The sequence below is a fragment of the Juglans microcarpa x Juglans regia genome, chromosome 5D, assembly GCF_004785595.1.
Source record: "Juglans microcarpa x Juglans regia isolate MS1-56 chromosome 5D, Jm3101_v1.0, whole genome shotgun sequence".
Classification (NCBI taxonomy): domain Eukaryota; kingdom Viridiplantae; phylum Streptophyta; class Magnoliopsida; order Fagales; family Juglandaceae; genus Juglans; species Juglans microcarpa x Juglans regia.
Window position 1 is genome coordinate 31,081,770 of NC_054602.1, and position 22,360 is coordinate 31,104,129.

At 37.5% G+C, this 22,360-nt stretch overlaps 2 protein-coding genes across 5 annotated transcripts; both read right to left on the bottom strand.

Annotated features, from left to right (window-relative positions):
- Nucleotides 1-5,586: 5,586 nt before the first annotated feature.
- On the bottom strand, nucleotides 5,587-12,423 carry LOC121265041 (transcription factor MYB3R-5). 4 transcript variants are annotated; one of them, XM_041168484.1, is made up of 9 exons: nucleotides 12,259-12,423; nucleotides 11,667-11,821; nucleotides 11,336-11,387; nucleotides 10,873-10,930; nucleotides 10,413-10,507; nucleotides 10,219-10,322; nucleotides 9,822-9,950; nucleotides 7,728-8,929; nucleotides 5,587-6,109 (listed from the first exon to the last, which is right to left on the bottom strand). In XM_041168484.1, the coding sequence occupies exons 2-8, from the start codon at nucleotides 11,810-11,812 to the stop codon at nucleotides 7,738-7,740; spliced, it is 1,776 nt and encodes a 591-aa protein (XP_041024418.1). In that variant the 5' UTR covers nucleotides 11,813-11,821; nucleotides 12,259-12,423; the 3' UTR covers nucleotides 5,587-6,109; nucleotides 7,728-7,737. The 4 variants fall into 4 exon arrangements, with proteins under 4 accessions (XP_041024418.1, XP_041024415.1, XP_041024416.1 ...); XM_041168481.1 differs by having other exon boundaries at nucleotides 5,587-6,113; nucleotides 12,259-12,416; XM_041168482.1 differs by having other exon boundaries at nucleotides 11,667-11,839; nucleotides 12,259-12,415.
- A 5,625-nt stretch (nucleotides 12,424-18,048) lies between these two features.
- On the bottom strand, nucleotides 18,049-19,729 carry LOC121265042. Its single transcript, XM_041168486.1, has 2 exons — nucleotides 18,633-19,729; nucleotides 18,049-18,319 (listed from the first exon to the last, which is right to left on the bottom strand). The coding sequence occupies exons 1-2, from the start codon at nucleotides 19,015-19,017 to the stop codon at nucleotides 18,285-18,287; spliced, it is 420 nt and encodes a 139-aa protein (XP_041024420.1). The 5' UTR covers nucleotides 19,018-19,729; the 3' UTR covers nucleotides 18,049-18,284.
- Nucleotides 19,730-22,360: the final 2,631 nt, after the last annotated feature.

Below are 22,360 nucleotides of genomic sequence, written 5' to 3' on the forward strand. Positions count from 1 at the left end.
TGGGACTATTGCAGTGCTAATGTTGCTGGTTGTCAGGTTATTTTTGCATTGTTGGGATAGTTTGATAAGGTTTTTGAGGAACCAAAGGGTTTACCTCTACAAAGAACTCATGACCATGAAATACCTTTGAAATAAGAAGCATTACCAGTGAGTGTGAAACCCTATCAATACCCTTATTATCAAAAGACTGAAATTGAAAAAACTGTGAAAGAATTACTAGTCTGTTGTGATTAGACCAAGTCAATCCCCATTTTCTTTCCCTGTTTTGTTGGTAAGGAAGATTGATGGTTCATGAAGGATGTGCATTGATTATAGTGTGTTGAATGAAGCTACAATAAAAGACAAGTATCCCATACTCGTGGTACATGAATTGCTCAAGGAACTTTTTGGCTCAACTATGTCATGTAACTAGACTTGAGACCAGGATATCACCAAATTCGCATGAAGAAGGAGGACATTTACAAGACAACGTTTATAACACATCAAGGTCATTATGAGTTCCTTGTAATGCCTTTTGGATTCACTAATGCACCTTATACATTTCAGGGACTTACGAATGATGTGTTCAGACCATTCTTAAGGTAATTTGTCATTGTTTTCTTTGATGACATCCTTGTTTATAGTAAGGATTTATAATCCCATTTGGTGCAATTATCCACTGTGTTGCAGACATTGGAGAAATATCAATTATATGCTATAAGGTCTAAATGTAAATTTGCTAGTGTTGAAATAGAGTATTTGAGACATATAATATCCGAGGAAGGGGTTAGGGTAGACCTTAAGAAGTTGGAATCTATGGTAAACTAGCCACTACCTAAGAATGTGTAATCATTGAGTGGGTTCTTAGGGATGATAGATTACTATAAAAAGATTTATCAAAAGCTATGGTTTAATAATGCCCATTTGACAACCTTGTTGAAGAAGGATGCATTTGTGTAGACTAAAGTTGCAATCGAGTCATTTAATCAACTCAAGGAAGTAGTGACAAAACCACCAATGTTATCATTACTTGACTTTACTAAAGTTTTTGTAATTGAGTGTGATGCGTGTGGAAATGGACTAGGACCTGTTTTCATGCAGGAGCAGAAACCTTTGGCTTTTCTCAATCAATCCTTAAAATGTAGAAAAATGCAATTATCCATGTATGAAAATGAGCTACTGGCCTTGATAATAGTAGTAAAAAAATGGAGATCTTATCTGCTTGGAGGCCCATTCATAGTCAGAACTAATCAAAATAGTTTGAAGTACTTATTAGAACAGAAAGTTTGTCAACTTGTTTAGTAGAAATGGATATCCAAGTTGCTTAGATATGAGTTTTGTATCGAATACAAGTAGGGTGTAGAAAACAAGGTGGCTGAAGCCTTGTCTAGAAGGGATAACATTGATGAGTCTATACCCTTAGCTGCCATAACTTTCCCAAATCCAATCTGGCTTGAAGAATTAAAAGTTGCTTATAAGGAATATCCATTAGTACAACAACAGTTAACCTTACTACAAAAGGGTTCCTCTTCTAGTTCATATGTCATTCTTAAATATGGCATCTGGTTTAAGAAATGAAGAATCTACATCCCTAACTGTGCGGAGTTGAAATTGAAGATCTTGTATTTTATCCATGCTAGCTCTCTTGCAGAACATTCAAAGTTTCACATATCCTTACATCGAGTAAGAGCTGACTTCAATCGACCTGTGTTGAAGGCTGAAGTTAGAATGTTCATTAGAGAATGTGATGTCTGTCAAAGAAATAAAGTTGAAAACATGCATCTAGCTGGTTTATTGCAGCCCCAACCGATTCCACAACAAATCTGGACAGATATTTAATGGATTTTGTGGAATGGCTACTTATATCAAAGGGGTATTCTATCATTATGATGTGGTGGACAGATTATCAAAGTATGCTCATTTCCAGGCCTTAAGGCATCCCTTTAGAGTAGCCAATGTAGCTTTCTTATTTCTGGATAATGTTTTTAAATTGCATGGCATGCCAGAAGCATTGTTTCATCCAAGGGATCTACATTTACTAGCTCTTTCTGGAGGGAATTATTCAAGTTACAAGGTGTGAATCTATCTTATTCTGCGGCTTATCATCCTCAGAGTGATGGCTATATTGAGACTGTTAACAAATGCTTAGAGCATTTTTGAGTTGTTTTTTAGAAGACAAGCTCCAATTATGGTTTGATTGGCTGCCATTGGCTGAATGATGGTATAACACCACCTTTCATTCATCCACCACATACTTTATGAAGTGGTCTATGGTATGCCTCCTACCAGGTTACAGGCATAGTACCTGGGGTTGACACCTGATCAAGTAGTTGATGAATTGTTGAAAAGTACCCAAGATCAGATTATGACTACATTGAAGAATAATTTGATGGCTACATAGGAGAGGATGAAGTTACAATATGATAAACACAGAACTGAGAGAGTTTGCAGTGGGAGATTGGGTTTATCTCAAGCTTCAAACCTATAGACAACATTCTTTGTAAGTTAGGTGAAATTTGAAACTGTCGCCACTGAATGGTATTGTGGTAATGTGGCTTATAGCTTCATCTTCCTTCCCAGACTCAATTTCATCTTGTGTTCCACGTTTTGTGTTTGAAAAAAAAGCTAGGCCAGCATGTGTCACCATTCTCTACCCTTCCACCAGTTGATCTACACAGAGAGCTTATGACTGAGCCTCAACAAATTCTTCAATGCCACAGTAGGGAGGTAAACAACAGAGTCTTAGTCAAAGTGTTAGTATAGTGGCAAGGTGATGGTGTTGAAGATGGCACTTGAGACTTGGGAGCCCTATTGGCAGCTTCGTCAAAAACTTCCTCACCTTGTGGAGAAGGTGCTTTGAAGGGGAAGGGTATATTATGGATTAAAGGTTTTTTTTTTAAAGGAGCAACAGGAAGTTATTCATCAAGTAGAGACCAAATGGCCAATACAACTAGGAATGTCTTCTAGTTCTATGATTACATCATCAATAACAGGAGCATGCTTAGCTAGAACATGAGCAATCCCATTGGATGCTCTTTTAACATGTTGGACAGACCAAGATTCAAATCTGTTTAGAAGAATCCTTGTATCTATGGAATAGACCAGCTTGAGACCAATTTTCACTTGTGTCATTGAGTTCATTCACCACTTGCAGGGCATCACCTTCAAGAATGTTTGCAGCTAGGAGGACAGCCTATTGAGTAGCATAGGATTCAGCAAGGCGGGGGTCTGGATATAAGGATATTTTCATCCTCATTGTTGCAATAAAGTTGCCTTCCCAATCTCTGATAGCCACACCAACTCCACTTGTACAACAGTGCCATTTAGCAAGGGAAGAGCTAGAGAAGGGGAAAGAAGGGCAATTAATTTCGTTAATCTTGTAAGGTGACGGTATCGTTTTGTTTAGTAAGAATGATGTCGTTTAATAGGAGTCAGTTTCTATCATAAATAGAGTGACATCGTTTTTTTATTTTGATCATTTGTAAACATAAGAACGATATTGTATAGTACAAGGAGGAAGAATGTTATAAAAGGGAGAAAAAAAGGAGGGAAAGGCATATCTCGAATTATACTCAGTCTATTCTTGATCTCTCTCTCTCTTGTTCCTATTCTTGGAGATTGACTATCTCGAATCCAGTCCTCAAAAGGGCCTACATTACAAGTATCCAAATAATGTTTAAAGAACTCTAGCTGAGATTTGTTCAGCTCCCTTTTAGCGGATTGCGGTATGTTTCATTAGGTGGGAATTCATCATCACATCAGTGGTGAGCTGCTGCCGCTTTAAGGATATTGTGAAAATCTACATTTCATCGTACATGTTGCTTTTCCTTATGGTTATGTAAGTAAGTAGTTGAAATTCCTCTATAAATGAGCATCTTGTGCATGAAAGGCCATCCTTTACCGATGTAGCAGTTCATTAATTCACTGATTTCTCGTGGGGGCTTATCTTTTTAAACCCCTGTTCTTTTTCTTTATGGCCTGTGCAAGTGTTTCCTGGAGTTTAGGACAGACTGGAGTACTGTCTTGAATCTTGACCATGCTCTTTAATAGGAGCACGAGTTGGCAGCAGCCCCCCCCCCCCCCCCCGCGAACGATTTTATTTTGTTGGCAAGACCTTAATAGCCATCAATAGAGGTCATTGGCATTTACCAGGAGCAGGTATCGTTTGGATGGTCTCAAGTTTGATTTTGATTATATATTACTCAATCTTAATCTGCTTTATTTTTAATTAAACGGGTTAATTTTCTCAATCTTATGATGCTAATTCCATATTGGTGTTCATGTCGGGTTCATGGGTTTTGACAAAATCATCAACTCTGAATATTGTGTGTAGTATTATTGTTTCGTAATATCGAGTTCTAATTATATATGATTTAACCTTAATCCCAGCTATTTAATTAAATTTGCATGATCTTTTAATTTTAACTCATTGATTCTGTATCCATTTTTGGATTTTCCTTTTAATGTCTTCCAATTAAACACTTGAGTTGCCTCAAATAGTCCATTTAGGTTAAATTTATGATCAAATTCACATATTTATAGGCAATGGGACGATTGTTTTGCATCAGTTAATTCTTTTTTTTTTTTTTCCTACTGTTTTTATTTTTAACGCAAAGATAAGTCAAACATGAAAGATCAAAGTTTTAAAAAGAATACTATTTATCGTTCCTTCAACAATCATCCTTTGGACCCCCTCAATTTTAGTATCAAATTATTATTGATATAGAAGTAATAAATAACAACTAATTTTTCATCATTTTGATATCTCATCAAGGGATAATAGAATGATTATGGTTTTAATGGAGGATGAAAATAGCATTATTACTCTTTTGGTATCATTGGTTGGTCTCTAACCCCTAGGGATTGGCTAAAGTGGTAAGACTTTTATTTTTGACGATATACTCTTAAGATTTTAATCCCGGTGCAAACAATTTTTATGAATCATCAGATTGAGAAATTTTCTTTGAATTATTCGATGTGTACTTACAAAAAACTCCTTACTGAAAGCTCGTGCACCATCGTCGTGCACCATCGAAATTGGTCAACACTTTGTTTCAAACATCCAATTTTAATAATAATAATAATAATAATAATAAAACCAAATTATAATTGATTCTTAAATGTCACAACTCAATTCAATTTGTATAATTTCGTATTTATTATCTTTTCTAATATTAAAAAAATAAAGAGGAAATCATGTTCCGAATTAATATGATATATATATATATATATATATTTAAATCCTTAAGAATATGATCATTTGTATGTAATAAAGATATTTCCTATTGCACAAACTCAATTGAACTCAACATTATACAATATAATAAAAATAATAAATTTTGTCAAAATTGAGTAACTCATCATGAATAAAACTTATTCAAAATTAAACTAACAGAGGTTGATCATCCATCACTCAAAATCGACTATTTAAGGAAGATTAGGATAAAAAAAATAAAAAAATAATAATAATAAAAAAAATCAGAAAATAAAAGAGAGACCATCAGAGTAGCTTGCTATTGGCTCTCACATAAAATAAAATGGTGTTCATCATACACATCTGCAAAGAATAACAAGGAAAAAGAAAGTGCCATGCTGAATACACGTTAGTAAGCACCATTGAAAGTAACACTTGGATTTTTTAAATACAGGGGGTCTTATGAGTTCAATTACATTGGTACCTCCCACTTCAAGATTGTATGCAGAAAAGAATCAGAAAAGGCATGAAACCGAAACCGGGGGAGTGCGCTAAATTTTTGTTTTTGAAAACATTCAAGCATCATTTCTCCTAATACGATGGGGTATCTCTACAATTCCAGTACAGTCAAATATATCTTCACAGGTAATTTGGGACCTTTCGCCTCTTATTCTACACTTACCAGAAGCCTACAGACACTCACTTTTGTCCATGTAGCTATGATGCAAAAAAATTGTCCGTGTACCTAGTAAAACAGCAGCGCTTGTGTCATCTGCAAGATGATAATGATGATGATGATGATGATGATGATGTCGTTCTGAGCGTGTAATGAAGTCATCCCCCACTGCTTTTGAGCAGCCTTTGTAGAATTCATAATTTGATCACCATATTGAAGGAAACGGTCAGCCAACTTCAAAACATTTCCAGCCATTATCCCTAACTCAAAATACACAAGTAATAATAATAAAAAAAATGTTAGAGAAATATAGGAGAACTTGTTCATAGTTTCATTGCATCACTAACCCAATAGAGAAATGTATAAAAGCTCAAGGAGAGAAGAATCTAGCCAATAAAATATAAACACCAATCCTCAATTTATGAACATCAGTCCATTAAAGTCTATAGATACAATCCAAGGAAGAGAGTGTTAATAAAGAAGATCTTGAGTTCCTCTATCATCCACGGATAGTCCTCGAAGGTTATTGTGATACCCCCCATACTCACTATGAGTAGTGAGTGTAGGTGGTGTATGTGATCCAACATTGCTTGGAAGGGAGAAGTTCTTGTTTTTTATAATCATTCCAACGGCTCCAATTGTACCATTGACTAGTTATTTGGAGTATGGGCCTAGATGTGGCTTGGGCCTCCCTTCGGACATTACAGTTCTATTATTTCACTCGGTTCTTGAACAATATCAGCCCAACAGGGAATTTTTGAATCGGTAAAACACTGATTGTGACTAACATATGTTACTAAGCCAAATAAATCAAAGCCGTGCTTTGCCAAGTCAAGTAGCTTGTACCAACTGTGGGTTCAAGATGCATTAAAGCTGCATCAGGTTTCTTCGGGTTCGCATTAGCTGATTAGTTGTTGGACCAATTCAGTCTCAGAACCACGCATTTGTAAAGCAGAATGTATCAACACAAAACCTAGGAATATATGCTCAAACAAAATCAAGCTTAGTTAATGGTAGCAGAGTATAATCTGATCAAATAATCATTAAACTTAGCAAGATCCAACTAGTTAACCTTGATTTATAACAGTCGGTAGACATTTCAAGTCAATCAATTCATTTATTTATACTCTAATTGACTTTGTTCTATTTGGAAAGGGAGCCACAGTTATGTACATGGATTCCAACAGATAACAGAATACGAGAATCTTATGTAGGTACAAGTTTAATTTCCTAGAAGCATTAACTATATTGATGAGTTAAGTTCCAAACATACAAGGCTAACGGAGGCAAGGGAAACAGTCTAAAGAGTCATATATCGTTGATAAGTAAATTTTATAAATAGTGCAGAGGGGTGCAACCCATGTACATAGGAACTATACAAAAAATACACATCCTACTAACTAGAAGAGGACAAAGAACAAAAGTTAATAAAATCTACAAAACTGGAAAATTGAGGACCGTTGTGGGCAGCTATCCAACAAAAAGAGATTTAAAGACGCATACATAGCTGTGACCAGGAAAAGTAACCCTAAAGTACTAAAACCACAGTGACATGTATTGAGATATCCTTCTCCTTGTATCCTAGATGTCTGTGCAAATATCCTGGATTTAAATCAGCAAGTACATTCAAAGATATGTCATAGACTGAGAAGTGATCAGACTCATCAATAACTTTCATTCAAAATATAAGAATTTCTCATTGTAGTATCCACTGTCCATCCTCAAGCAGAACAGAAACGAATTTTTGTTTTGATGATATGTTAAACAAAACGAAAAATAATCAAAGGAGCCACAGTAGAATATGGAATTAGTAGTTCAAACAAAAGATCCAATGGACCAGAACTTAAAAGAACTAGGGTTAGTGAAATGAGAGCTTACAATAAAATCCCTAGGTCACTCCAATCTTTGCTGCATGTGAGCAATCTGGAGTAACAGGGGAGCTTCCCTTTCTGGATAATTCCTTGGATTTCGTACTACTGTCGCGCTTCTCTTCGTCAAATGTGAACTCAAGTTGTTTCTCCACAGACTTGAAAACAGCAGTTCGTTTGGATCTTAACCTATACGGAGGAGATGCATTAAAAGCCTTAACATTAGCCTCACCAATGCTGTTACCATGACAAGTAGGACTCCCACACAAACTCCCATCTACAGAATCAGATTTCTCCAAATTGTTTTTACTTTTTTTCTGTTCATCAGAAGCATGAACGACATCCTCAACCAATTCCTCATCTGCTTTCACAATTTTACTGCGGTGCAGATGCTTTTGACCTTCTGTCCTCCTCTTTCTCAATATGGAAGGAGTATTAGGGAAGCTCTCAGCAGCCATTTTCAATATTGACTCAGGACTTTGCATGCTTAAACCACTGCTCTTCACACAAGGTGGAGTGAAGAAACTTATGGGCGACACAACTGAACTAGGGTTGTATTCATGCTGAATGTAACACAAGTTCATAAGACCCACATCCAATGGAATATAACTTTTTAACTGTGGTGGCTCATAGTATAAAGAACCATATGTTGGCGTTTCAAATGGCAAAGGTGTTCCATTAACTTTATCATCATCAGTTTCGCCATTGATTCCATATTTCTCAAACATTTGATCATTAATGATTCCACAATTCTCAATCTTCTGCTCACTGTTGATTGCACAATTCTCAATCTTCTGCTCGCTGTTGATTCCAGAATTCTCAAAATTTGGCAATGACCCCGAGTTGCTGCAGCTAAGATCCACATTGGATGATCCTGCCTTGCATTCTCCACATTCAGAATCAGTGGAACTATTCGGGATGGGATTTGGTGAGGCACCCATATCAGGAGGCGGGGCTGAGGACACTAACTGATCCTTGCTATTTTCATATGTCTTACAAATGTCTGTAGTTCCTGATGATGATTGGGCAGTTGAATCTGAGCCTTTATTTGAACAAACAAACAAGTTTTTATTTGCAGAGGATCTATTTGTATCTTTAGAACCATTTTGGGGACTGTTTTTTGCGATTGGTGGAAGTTTCCCAGTAGCCAAATAGAAATCCAACTTTTTCTTCAAGGAACTATTCCAGTGATTCTTTATAGCATTGTCAGTTCTGCAGAAAGAAAGTAAAATAGAGACTTCACTTAAAACTAATACATCAAAGCGAAACATCATTCATTGGATCTCAGTACAGGTAATAGAAACTAAAAGTTTTATTATCACTATCAAATTTGCTTCGGTTCTTATTGGCTTCAATTTTTGTTCTGAGGGATTCATTCAAAGAACAGATATGTATGACCTTTAATGTCTACTTGAAACTAATTAAAATGATTTCATCCCCATTGAACATCCAATCGAGCACCAAGTAAATAACACCTTAAAATCATTCTGAAAATCCCAAAAGAAATCAACCCAAATTGTAAATAGCACTGCAAGAAAGAAGTCCTCAATGCAGATGAGCAGAGTTTTAAATTTACACCTTCAAACAGATAACATAAGTCCCAAAAAACATCATTCAAAAGAACAGATATGTGTGACCTCACCTTTAACATCTACTCGGAACTAAATATAATGATTCATCCACATTGAACATCCGATTGACAACCAAGTAAATAACAGCATAAAACATTCTGAACATTCCAAAAGAAATCAACCCGAATTGTCAATAGCACAGCAAAAAAGAAGTCCCAATGCAGATGAGAACAGTTATTTGAATTTTACACTTTCATATCGATAATGTAAGTCCCAAAAGAATTGTGCAACAGTATATATTTTTGGGAACCACAATAACGAGAAGCATTTGGCTGTGTGCACACATGATGGTGGGAGAGACCAAGTATACATGTTAATATTTTACCTTGTTATGACTAATGAGATGAGATTCTATGCACATAAACCTTATTAATTGGAACATTTTCTTCTTGGTCAACCTCATTAATACCTTAATTTAGCATTCAACTTCCTTGAAAAAAAAAAAAATATATAGCTCAAACAAGAACCAGTACCTTCCAGGTAGAACCCTTGCTATTTCGGCCCATTTGTTCCCATGTACCCGATGGGCTTTCATGAGAGCTAATTCTTCATCTAAAGTCCAAGCATCTTTTTTTATATCTGGATTCAAATGATTGTGCCACCTGAAGATATCAGAAACATTGCTTTTGTAAATACAAACAGAGGTTAAACCATTTATTTTTCGTCATGTAGAAATCAAATTTTGAAGATCAATGCTATCAAAATAGAGACTCAGGAAATTTATCAATGATGATCATCATCATCATATGAAATGGGGAGAAATGACTTTCAATACCGTATTTTGAGAAATACACATGATGCACAAATGTACGACTGAAACTATAAAAATACTCAGCTAATCATAATCACTTAATAAAAGTATAAAACTACCTCTCACGGCATTGTTTCCCTATACGACCAGGCAAAGACTTGGCTATCAAAGACCATTTTGTAGGCCCATATTTTGCCACCAGTTCGATGATTTTATCGTCCTCCTGCAAAACACATAAAGAACAGGAATTTTAAAGCTTGAAGTAGAATATGCAAGGACAACTATGAAAGGAAGGAAAAAGCTGGGTGCCAACCTCTTGAGTCCATGGCCCTTTTACTAGATCTGGATTAAGAACTTTCTGCCATCGATGCAGACATTGGACTTCTGATCTATCAGGAAAAAACTCAGCTGCAAACAATTGAATCCATATATTAGACAGGTTTCACTAATTATAGAAAAGAGTATGTGTGCTAAATATCACAAATTTAACATTGGATGGTACCACAAATTTAATATTGTGTATCCCTCGATCTATATATTTTTTTTATAGATGATGTATTTATTCTAACTATTTAATTCATGATGTATTTAGTTCACCATTCTAAATTCAGAGTAAACATGTTTTCCAAACAGAATCATTGCTACTTTAGTGCAGCATGAAAATGGCCACGTAAAAATAGGAATTCACAACCAACAGCTGCATTCTAAGAATGTAGACAACCGAAGCAGCAAAAATTTTAACCATTATCAAGGCACTACTGAGGAAGAGAGACCTATTTTCTTCCAACTCTTCCCCTTAAAAGCTGCAACAGCATTTCTTAACGTCTCATCCTACAGAAAGTGAATATGTTGTTAGTAACATGTGCCCAGAAATTTTAATAATAATAATAATAATAAAAATCTGAAGCAGCACATGGCAGCGCTACAATAAGTGAACACAGGAGAACATATGGCAGCGCTATAATAAGTGAACACAGGTGAACGCAAGCATGTCTGAGCTACATCCATGTGATAGGACAGCAGTTTCAAAGATCTTATCAATCCACACGTATGACACAGACAAAATCGGTGGTAAACCAGTAGTTCCTGAACCATACACCTCGTAAAATCTATTCAGATAAGATAAAAACTGCTTTGCATCGATCTCACACTTTCATAAGCTGGCTGACAGACAGGATCGTAGGAAAACCTACTCCATCATAATATACAGAACTTCGTATAATAGTGAATACTAACCTCCTGTGCAGTCCAACCGCCCTTTGCTCGCCTAATTGGGCCAGTGGCCCTCCTGCAAGACCAAGTTCACATAATGGTCGTTAGCCAGATAATTTACTTAAAGGATAGCAACCGATGAGAATGGCCACAAAGCACTTCTAATAGACAGAGTACAGAAACACAATTAGAAAATCAATTATACACTTAAAGATGATTAATAAAAATAAAAACTCTATTATTTTTAGAAAAGTCCATACAAGACACAGAACAAAAAATCATTATCTCAAAATTCGAGCAACAGCGCATATAACTAAAAATAAATTCAAAATTAAAGTAGTTGAATGGTTAGTACCGATTAGAAGGTGATGTTGGAGCCGGGCTACACGTCCCTGGGGACTTGAGAGTTGCACTACCACTGCCTTCGGATACAGAGGAGCTGGAAGCAGCCGTCGATTGCTTATTCTCAAGACAACACTCTTCCAATTTCACCTCAGCCATCTCATCCTTCTACAAACACAATCATCTCTAAAACCCAAAATCCTAATGAACAAAAATAGCAGTGCAAAACTAAATAAATAAATAAACAAAAAACTATATAACAAAACAAACCATAATCACCCAAAACCCTAAAAATCCCACCCGTGGCGAAGATTTACAAAACCCCACCGCCAAAGACGAAAACAGAACATAACCCAGATCTTACAATCAGTTATCAGATCAAAACCTACGAGTAAGACCAATAATCCGATAGAAGAAACAAAGAATTTAGGATTTCTAAAGAAGACCCAACAAATATTTTAAAAATCAGAACTCCAGGTATTCGAGAAAATCCAAAACCGGTTCGGAAAAACACTAGAAAAAAAATAAGGAAAATAAAATACAGAAGAACCGCTTTTGGAGAACAAAAAAGAAAGAAGAAATTGTTTTGCGGAAGTAAAAAGCACCTCTGCTCGCTGAGAACTGGCGGGAATCGAAGTGGAGCTAATCGAAGAGACCGATAAATTGGAGCCTAAGAAAAGCTTCCCTGGGAAAGAAAACGAGCTTTCGTTTCGAAAAATCCTCGCCCGTTGAAACGAGAGAGAGAGAGAGAGAGAAGTGAAAAGAAATCTAATTGTATAAATATTTATTTATTTTTAGCAGATATAAGTTAACGGATACGTAAGTAAAGCACCGACGTCTCCGTTGATTATTACCGTTATCAAATTCCAGGGAGTGGGGCACTATCGGTTAACGGCCGTTGACGGTTCGTCAAAACGTTAGGGATCAAAGTTTGAACCTCAAACGGCACTCTCTCTCTCCCTGAGCTCCTTCCAAGTTCCAACCAAGCAAGGGTGCCGCGTTAAATGTCGAACGTGTTTGGAGATTGTGGTTCGCGGGTAATTCTCGACCGTTGGATTGAACATTAAGGTCGGGCTTTGAGTCAGTCTTTTGGGTTCGGCAGGAAACCTTATAACTATTTACTAACAATATGGGATTATTGTGGGGTTTAGGGTGTTTAATGTTTGTGTCTATTTGTTTTACATCTCTATTTCTCTTATAAACAACGGAGTCCAAACAAAAATTCTAGCTAAAGAATATTTATTTTTAACCGAAGATAAATTTCATAATTTGAGAATCCAAATTTGAGAATCCAACCCACAAAAACATAAATTAAAAAAAAAATATTTATAAGCCTGTAGGTAAAACATATATTTTATACTGTTAATGTAACATGATTTGATTTGTAAAAGAATTTATAAATTTAAATTTTACAAATCAAATCGTACCATAACAATGATATGGATGGTGTATTCTCACACCGACTTGTGAATAGAATGAATCAAATTATGAAAAATTCTACTCATCATCCCTACACTATACGCCACACTTGATTTTTTTTTATCATTTTTTTTTTCTCTTATCAAGTATGTGGTGTAGGATGATGAGTAGAAGAACTCAATTAGTTTAGAAGGAATAAAACAAAAAAAATAAAAATAGAAATAGAAATAAAAATAAATATGATGTGTGGTGTGTGAGATGATGAGTAACAAAACTCTTCAAATAATGGTGAAAAGCGATGGAGATGTATGCCCATTTATTTTTCCTTCAATTAAACTTTTACTAGAGTTATTAGGAACGAATACATTAGATCATCATCAATTAAGTTGATTAAGAGCTTAAATGTCGATGATATCTTTGGAGTTTCGAAGGTTGAAGTTAAAAGGTCGCCTTGTAACTGTTGAAGTTATAGTGATGCAAGCAAGCTCGAGAACCAAGCTTCTTGGTGAGTCATTAACCAATAACACTTGAGATTTCTATCCCTGCGACTGAAGTTCAGCAACATGATCTATTATATTAAGAGAAAAGATATTTGCAATCGTATATTATTCAATCGTCGCATAATCACTTCAACATGATTCATCCCGCGTCCCCCTCCCTCTCATCGCAGCCCCTCTCCCTCTCCTTTCCGTTTCTCTCTTCTCACGTGAGTCCTTGCCTTTGTAGCCCAGATTCGTCGCCACCGTCGACTGGGCCTCCCACTGCAGCCACCGAACACCACCACTGAGCCCTTCCTCCTCTCCCAGTCCGAGGCCCGTAGCTCCTCCCTCTTCCCTCGCACGCATGCCCTCTCTTTCTACACAATTTCCCTACGTCGCGGCTCAGACCCGCCACCTATGGCCTACGTCGCAGCCCACGAGCACGCCGAACCTCCACCCCTCAGCCATACTCTCCTTCCCCAGCCCACGCCGACCTTCCTCTCTACCTCACATGCCCTCTCCCTCACGGCCAAATATGCACCACCGTAACGCCACCTCGACAGTCGATGACACCACTAGCTCCACCATAGCTTCCCCTAGCCACCACCTAGTCAACCCAAGGCCCCTCTCTCTCTCTCTCTCTCTCTCTCTCTCTCTCTCTCTCTCTCTCAGTATTTCTCACCCACGGCCTTAGCCACCCTAGCACCATCGTGCTCCTCATGCCCTTTCCCTACATCGCGGCTTAGATCCGCCATCATGAGCCACCACGAGCCTCCCCATGACTACCTCTTTCAGATCCCACAGAGGATGGGCGATGCAAGGGTGGGGGAGAAGATGGGCAATACAGGTGCAGGTGGGGGGGGGGGGGAGAGAGAGAGAGAGTAAAAAGAATTTGAAATGGGTTGTCTACAGAAATGAGAGAGGAGGGAAAAAAAATTTTTTGCCGACATGTAAGGTGTGCTCCGACTGCTGCCAAATAGTGGTTGATCCGAAGATTATTTCTTAAACTTATGGCACTCAACAAAGAACACTATTTAGATGTATTGTCGCATGTCCAACAAGCCAAGCTTTAACTTGAGGTGATACGAAGTATGATTTTTCAATTTCAATCTGACCTTTAGGTGCACAAGCATGCGCATGGTTTAACATTGTGGACAAAACCACAACCTTCTTTTTTGAGCTATGAAACATGATCTCTGTGGTAGAAGTAAATAAATTGTCCCCATATGCAAAAAGGATGCAGGAACCATTACCATAGCCATGAATTGATCAAAATTATAACTAGGTCACAAACTGTGTAGCCCATCTAACCCCAAGTCATACTATATAGTCTTTTGGTGGCACTACAATCTAATGTACATATATGATCATAACTAAAAGGTTAATCTATTTACCGTGTAAATGATCATAACTAAAAAGTTAATCTTGGTAAATTATATGTACATATATGTATATACACGATGAAATCTTCCTTGCATGCAGTATTACCATCATCTCAAAAGGCACGCCGAACATTCCAGTCAACCATTGAGGTTGTGAATTTTCTGCTCTATGAGTCTTATCCAGACAAATTGAAAAAGGCAAATAAGGGGCATTAGAAGGAGATAATTCGGTATGTTGCGCGCGCACGCACACACATAGTAAGTTATCAGTCCTTAGTATTTTTCTTCTATATTCAGATTTGTGTACCGCTTTTCAGGCACAAAAATTGTTAAGAACTCAATTCTTTGTATTTCAATAATCTATTTTTACATTGAGAGTGGTCAAATAAATAGATACAAGGAATAAATCTATTTAAGGTAACTAATTTAGTATGGTATGAATGTATAATTACAGAAGTAACGGCTAATTATCCTAAATCATGGTGTTAAAAAAAATGGAGAAGATCTTGGCTTGATTAATGGAAGTAATCTGTCAATACGCTCCCTCAAGTTGGCGCATGGAGATTCGTAATGCCCAACTTGCATAAAAAATGGTGAAAAAGATCATGACCCACTGCTTTGGTGAAGATGTCAGCAATTTGCTCATGGGAGCAAGTGTGAACAACGGTAAGAAGTCCAGACCGAATTTTATCACAAACAAGATGACAATCAATCTCCATATGTTTAGTGCGCTCATGAAACATAGGATTGTGAGCAATGTGTAAAGCAGATTGATTATCATAATAGAGGTTGATAGGCTCGGGGTGAGAGACACTGAGATCAGTGAGAAGTTGTTTCAACCAAGTGAGTTTGCAGGTGGTGACGGCCATGGCGCGATATTCAGCTTCAGCGGAGGACCAGGCCACGGTGGTCTGCTGTTTTGTACGCCAAGAAACGGGACTGGTGCCAAGCTGAACAAAGTAGCCTGTGGTGGAGCGACGAGTGGTGGGACAGCTGGCCCAATCAGAATCATTATATGCAGTAACATGAAGAGTGTTGGCGGAGGGGAAGAAAATGCCTTGTCTAGGACTGCCTTTGAGGTAACGAAGAACTCGAGTGGCAGCCTGCATGTAAGGAGCACGAGGAGCGTGCATGAATTGACTGAGAATGTTCACTACAAAAACAATGTCAGGACGAGTAATAGTCAAGTATATGAGACGGCCAACAAGTCTAAGATAGAGAGAAGGATCTGGGAGGAGAGAGCCGTCATGTTTGGTGAGCTTCAAGTTTTGTTCCATGGGGAAGGAAGCGGTTCGAGCACCGAGTTGTCCTCTATCAGATAAGATTTCAAGAGCATATTTGCGTTGGTTGAGAAAAATACCTTGAGGTGATCGAGCAACTTCAAAACCAAGGAAATATTTGAGAGGACCAAGATCTTTGGTTTTGAAGTGTGTGGAGAGAACACGTTTGAATACCTCAATTTGGGAACGATCATTGCCGGCCACTAGAATATCATCGACATATACAAGAACAAGAATGACACTGGCAGAAGTAACCAAGGTGAATAAAGAATGATTCGCCTAAGATTGAGAAAAACCTGCATCAAGAAGCACAGTAGTTAGTTTAAAAAACCAGTTGCGGGAGGCTTGTTTGAGGCCGTAGAGGGATTTGCGGAGACGACAGACGGGAGTCTCTCCTTTTGAACAATAGTTGGGAGGAGGGGTCATGTAGACTTCCTCATCAAGGTCGCCATGTAAAAAAGCGTTATTGACATCAAGTTGGTGAATGATCCACTGGCGAGAAGCAGCAACAACTAATAAACACCGAACGATAGTCATTTTGACAACAGGAGCAAAAGTCTCATGGTAGTCGAGGCCTTCAATTTGAGTATAGCCTTTGGCGACTAACCGAGCTTTGTATCTTTCGACGGAGCCATCTGCTTTGAGTTTGGTTTTGAACACCCATTTGCAGCCAATGGGTTTCTTTCTAGGAGGAAGGGGCTCAAGGGTCCAGGTGGAATTATCTTCAAGAGCATGAAGTTTAGCAGTCATGGCATCTCGCCAATGGGCATGACGAGTAGCAGCGGAATAAAAGGTAGGGTCAGCAGAAACAGTGAGAGCATTTAAAAAAATAAGATGAGAATGTGAGAAACGAGAATAAGAAAGAAAAGCAGATAGAGGGTGAGCAGTACCTGAGGTCGATGCAGCAGGTGAGGATGCAGTGGGCTCGGTGTGTATGGTCGGGCATATATAGTCCTGAAGATATGCGGGTCGAGTAGTGGTGCGACGAGGACGATGAGGAGGAGGAGAAGGAGGAGAAGGAGGAGGAGTAGGAGGAAGAGGAGGAGGAGAGTCAGAAATAGTAGAGGTAGGGGTAGAGGGTGGTAAGATGGGTTCAGGGACTGGGAGGGGAAGAATAGGAAGAGGTGTAGGTGAAGGAGTAGAAACATCCTAGAAAGGAAACTGATATTCGTGGAAAGTGACATCACAAGAATAGAAGACAACCTGAGAGTCTAGATTATAGAGTTTGTATGCTTTATGAGTGTTAGGATAACCGAGAAATATACACTTAGAGGCACGAGGAGAAAATTTGTCACGAGAAGCGTGGAGAGTTTGGGCATAACAAAGGCAGCCAAAGACGCGTAAATGGGCATAGGTTGGAGGGATAGCGAAAAAAAGTTCAAAAGGAGATTTATTTTGAAGAAGTCGACTGGGAGTGTGATTGATGAGATAGGCAGTGATGAGTACACATTCACCCCAAAATTTCAAGGGTAAGTGAGCTTGAAAGCGCAGACTACGAGCAACATTCAGGATGTGCCGATGTTTACGTTCCGCAACACCATTTTGTTGTGGAGTTTCAACACAAGTACGTTCATGAAGGATGCCGTGATCATGAAGATAGTTTTGAAATTTGTGAGAAAGAAATTCTTGGCCATTATCAGTTCTAATAATTTTAACCGTGGTTTGGAATTGATTTTTGATAAGAGCCAAAAAATGCATGAAATAAGTGTATGCTTCAGATTTATAGCGCATGAGATAAATCCAAGTAGTGCGAGAAAAATCATCAATAATGGTAAGAAAATAATGAGCACCACAAATAGAAGAGGTATGATAGCTACCCCAGATATCGCAAAAAATTCTATTAAAAATCATAGTACTTTTATTAGCGGAAATGGAGAAAGGTAGTCTAGTGTGCTTAGAACGAGCACAAATGTCACAATTAGAAATAACACAAGGATTATTGAAAAGACTAAGAATAACTAAGCGGGAAGGATGGCCTAGGCGTTGGTGCCATAAGATCTTATTAGCAGTAGTTTGAGTGGAAAAAGCAGTAATGAGTTGGGGCCGATACACATAAAGTCCATTGCAAAGCTCACCCGCTCCAATTAGCCTCGTCGACTGTGGGTCCTGAAAAGCAACAATGGAAGAGCAAAAAGAAATAATGCAAGAATTAGTATTTGTAAGTTTGGGAACAGAAAGGAGATTAAATAAGAATTGAGGGACAAAAAGAACACTATGCAAAATGAGGTGTTCGGCCAAATGACAAGTGCCGACACCCTCAATGTTTATGATATGCCCATTTGGTAAAGTGACCTTCTGGTCATAAGAGAGGGGAGACAGAGTAGAGAAGAGGCGTCGATCATGGCAGAGGTGATTGGTGGCACCACTATCCACCACCTAGTCGGAGCGCCTGTCAAAGGAAGGAGAAGAAGAGACTTACCCATGAAGTTTGCGGATGGAGTGTTCGGTTGAAGCAGATCAAGGAGTTTTTGGTACATATCATGGGTCAAACCAGGAAATGGAGATGAGGTGGAGACTTGATGAGCCATCGATGCTGAGGTTGATGGTGGCTTGCCGAGGAGAGACAGTCGTGATTTGCCATGGGTGTCGCGACCTGCTGGGTACCCGTTTACACGCCAACAACGGTCACGGGAGTGACCCATTTTGTCGCAGATGGTACATTGCAGGGGCTGTTTCGTGGGTCCACCGGAGTGAGCAGCAAGGATGTGGGCGTCCGTCGGTGGTGGCCTGAGGTGGAGAAGACGTTGCTGCTCTTCCTGAAAAGGAATTGAAAAAACTTTTGTGATGGGCGGAAGGGTTTCCATGGCTAAGATCTGGGTTCTGAGTTGGGAGAAAGAGTCATTGAGGCCAAGAAGAAATTGATAAACTCTCTCATCTTCAGCTTGTTGCTGCAATTGTTTGAGGTCGTTGGTTTGTTGTAAGTGACTGAGTTCATCCCAAATTTACTTGATTTGGTTGTAATAATCATGGACAGAATGATTGTGTTGCTGCAGGGAGGATAACTCACGCTTGAGATGGTAAATCCTGGCATTGTTGCCATGGCAAAATCTGGACTGGAGATCGAGCCATACAGCTCGGGGATCAGTGTGAAATTCAAGGGAGTTGGCGATGGAGGGACTGATGGAATTTAGGAGCCAGGTAAGGACCATGTCTTTAGTTTGATTCCATTGTCTATAATCTGGAGAGGTAGTTTCAGGTGGGATAAGAGTACCATCGACAAAAACTAGTTTGTTTTTTGTGTTAAGAGCACGGGTCATGGCTTTTTGCCATTTGGAAAAATTGTCACCGGTGAGAAGGCTGGAAACAAGGATAAGGCTAGGAGAGTCAGATTGATGGAGGATATAGGGAGAGAGGACAGTGGAAGAGGAAGAGGAAGAAGAAGCCATGGGGGTCTCAGGTAGGGAGGGATCGTGATTAGGCTGATACCATGTTAAGAACTCAATTCTTTGTATTTCAATAATCTGTTTTTACATTGAGAGTGGTCAAATAAATAGATACAAGGAATAAATCTAAGGTAACTAAATAGATGCAAATAGACGTTGCTTCAACCATGGCACTAATGAACTAGAAAATAATTATACATGCTTCTCATTTGAGTCTCAAGAAGAAGTTAGAAAATGGCAGGAAACGGTTGAAGTTTTGGACGAAGCTCATAAAAATCTGTTTAATTTCTTTAACATGTAAAAATGAAGATCAGGTGCAACTACAAAATTTATAGAAAAAATGTTTAGTAGATTTGCCGAAAACACAACTTTCACAAAAGTCAGTAGTATTATTCAAATAAGTTGAAGATGGTAGGGAAGTTTTAAGCAATTTAGTCATGTGTGACCAAACCTTGCATGCATGCCATATACTACTGGAAATTACTTTATTTCAAATTACCGCAATACAGGTTGATTGGGTATAGACCATCGACCCCTTACGTATCATCCGATTGTTCTTCAAATCCGTGACAATGTAACTCCTTGGATGGAAGAGATAACAGTGATGATTAGTTGGCAACTGAGAGACATAGAACACATTTTAATTAGTATGTATACTCAAAAGATTGACTAGTTTATCTCCTTAATTTTGCAATATTCTAGGATCAACAAAGCAAAACATGGCCATTCCAAATGGCTCCATTTACATTCGAAACTCACATCAACTCATCTCAACTCATCATTACAACTTTTTCTAATTCTCACACAAAATATAATAAACAATTCAACTTTTTCAAATCTTAAAATAATAATAATAATAATATTCTAATAATATTTTATTTAATTTATCTAAAATAATCTCAACTCATCTTAACTTATACCTCCGAATTCAAACAGACCTAATGAACATTAACCCGAATAGTACCAATACCACTAGTGGAGTACTTAATTAAAATTGTTGTGTGACCACATAATAATGATTTGGGAACGGTGGCCAGTACGTCAGTAGTTCCATATGTAATTTTCTAAAACAGTGGAGACAGCTAGTCAAAACTAGGAAAATTAAATTGTTTTTACCAATTTTGGACTATATATATTAACTAATTGGCGGATCACATACGACTTTTGCTCAATCTATAAAAAGAGCAGGTTATAAATATTCCAGCAATAAATATTGTATTCAACCAATTTATTACATAATATCTTGTAACACCATGTTCTCCAATAAGGTTATTTTTAGAATTTTCGAAAAATCGGTGTGCTACTAAACTTCGACTTAAAATTTTATCTTCTTAACAAAACACCAGATATAAAAGATTCTATAAATAAATAAACCAATCTTTATCAAATACTTTAAATAAAAAAGAGAGTCTGGGAAAACATTTATTTAAAATCAATAAAGTATTATGTGCTTATCAAAATAACTTATTACACTAAAATCATAAAACGAAGCATAACATAAACTCTCTAAGCCTCTGTCTTGCCTCCCTTGTCTTGCAGTCCTATCCTCATAAAAATCATCACGTGGGGTGGTTAAAACATAAAAACATACAAAAATAAGTCGAATACTTAATAAGTAACATATCATGCAATAAACATAATGCACATAAGGTTTCTTAAAAAATATGAAACTCATAAATACATGCGTAAATAACATGAACTTATCTTTCACTTATCATAGGCCGATATCCACTGTTGACCCCGTGAGTTAGGATTAGCGATCTAAATAGATTGCAATTTCGCCTATGGTCGCAGGTTGTGAAATCCATATATAAGGAAGACACACTAGGTGCACTACCACTATGTACAACCTGGCAATGCAATATGGCTATAACATATGGTACATTCTTCGTATCATAACATAGGCCGTTACGTATCTTATCATTCATACTTCATCATAATTATATTTGCATACTTGTCATATTATAGATTTCAAATGAAATCGCATTCTTTCATAAAATGTCATGACACATGTTTCCTAACATAAAATTATGGTTTTTGTAAATCTTTCGATGTATAACTCCTTTCATAAAATCATAAATTTTTATAAATATTTTAATGCATAAATTTTCACATAAATCATAGATTTTCATAAAATATTTGATGCATGTTTTGCAACTAATACGAAACTTATGCATAAAATCATGATATTTACAAATTAATCATGACTTGGGTACATGCATAATACCTTTTATAAAAGACTTGTCGTTTACCGTACATACGTGTAAGGGTATGATTATGCTACTTACCTCGCAGTGTTAATCTAATATTTTCGATATGAAATCGATCATGTAAACTAGAAGGAGAGAGAAAACGTGAGGAATACTGGTAGACTAGAGGTGCTCTGCATGATTTTGGGTAAACAAAAACTACATTGAGGCTTGAAGAGGAATGAGATACACGTAAAGTGCATAAGGCTGAGTATATATATATATATTTATATATATATATATATATAAGGAGTCGGTTTAAGAGCTTTAATGTGAAGATGATTTGTAGTATTGTAAGAGAGTTCTATTGGAGCATGAATCCTAGTGGAAGTTGGAGACTGCATAGATTAGAGATTGAGAAGAAAGTCGGTTAAAGAATTTTAACGTGAAGATGACTTGTAGAGTTGTATTCCTGTTTGAATAGAATGATGACAAGTTCGAGTTGGACTCGGTCATAATCATTCAAAAAAAGAGTTTGAATTTAAAAATATAATCTAGTAGTTCATTCAATATGG

What these genes read in the sequence shown, in the direction of transcription:
- LOC121265041 (XM_041168484.1), bottom strand. Translation starts at nt 11,812, where the DNA reads ATGGCTGAGGTGAAATTGGAAGAGTGTTGTCTTGAGAATAAGCAATCG. An exon ending in AAGGGCCATGGACTCAAGAG is followed by an intron (nt 10,323 to 10,412) that starts GTTGGCACCCAG and finishes TGTGTTTTGCAG; the next exon opens with GAGGACGATAAAATCATCGA. An exon ending in GCAAGGGTTCTACCTGGAAG is followed by an intron (nt 8,930 to 9,821) that starts GTACTGGTTCTT and finishes TTCTTTCTGCAG; the next exon opens with AACTGACAATGCTATAAAGA.
- LOC121265042 (XM_041168486.1), bottom strand. Translation starts at nt 19,017, where the DNA reads ATGGAAACCCTTCCGCCCATCACAAAAGTTTTTTCAATTCCTTTTCAG. An exon ending in TCCATCCGCAAACTTCATGG is followed by an intron (nt 18,320 to 18,632) that starts GTAAGTCTCTTC and finishes GTTGCTTTTCAG; the next exon opens with GACCCACAGTCGACGAGGCT.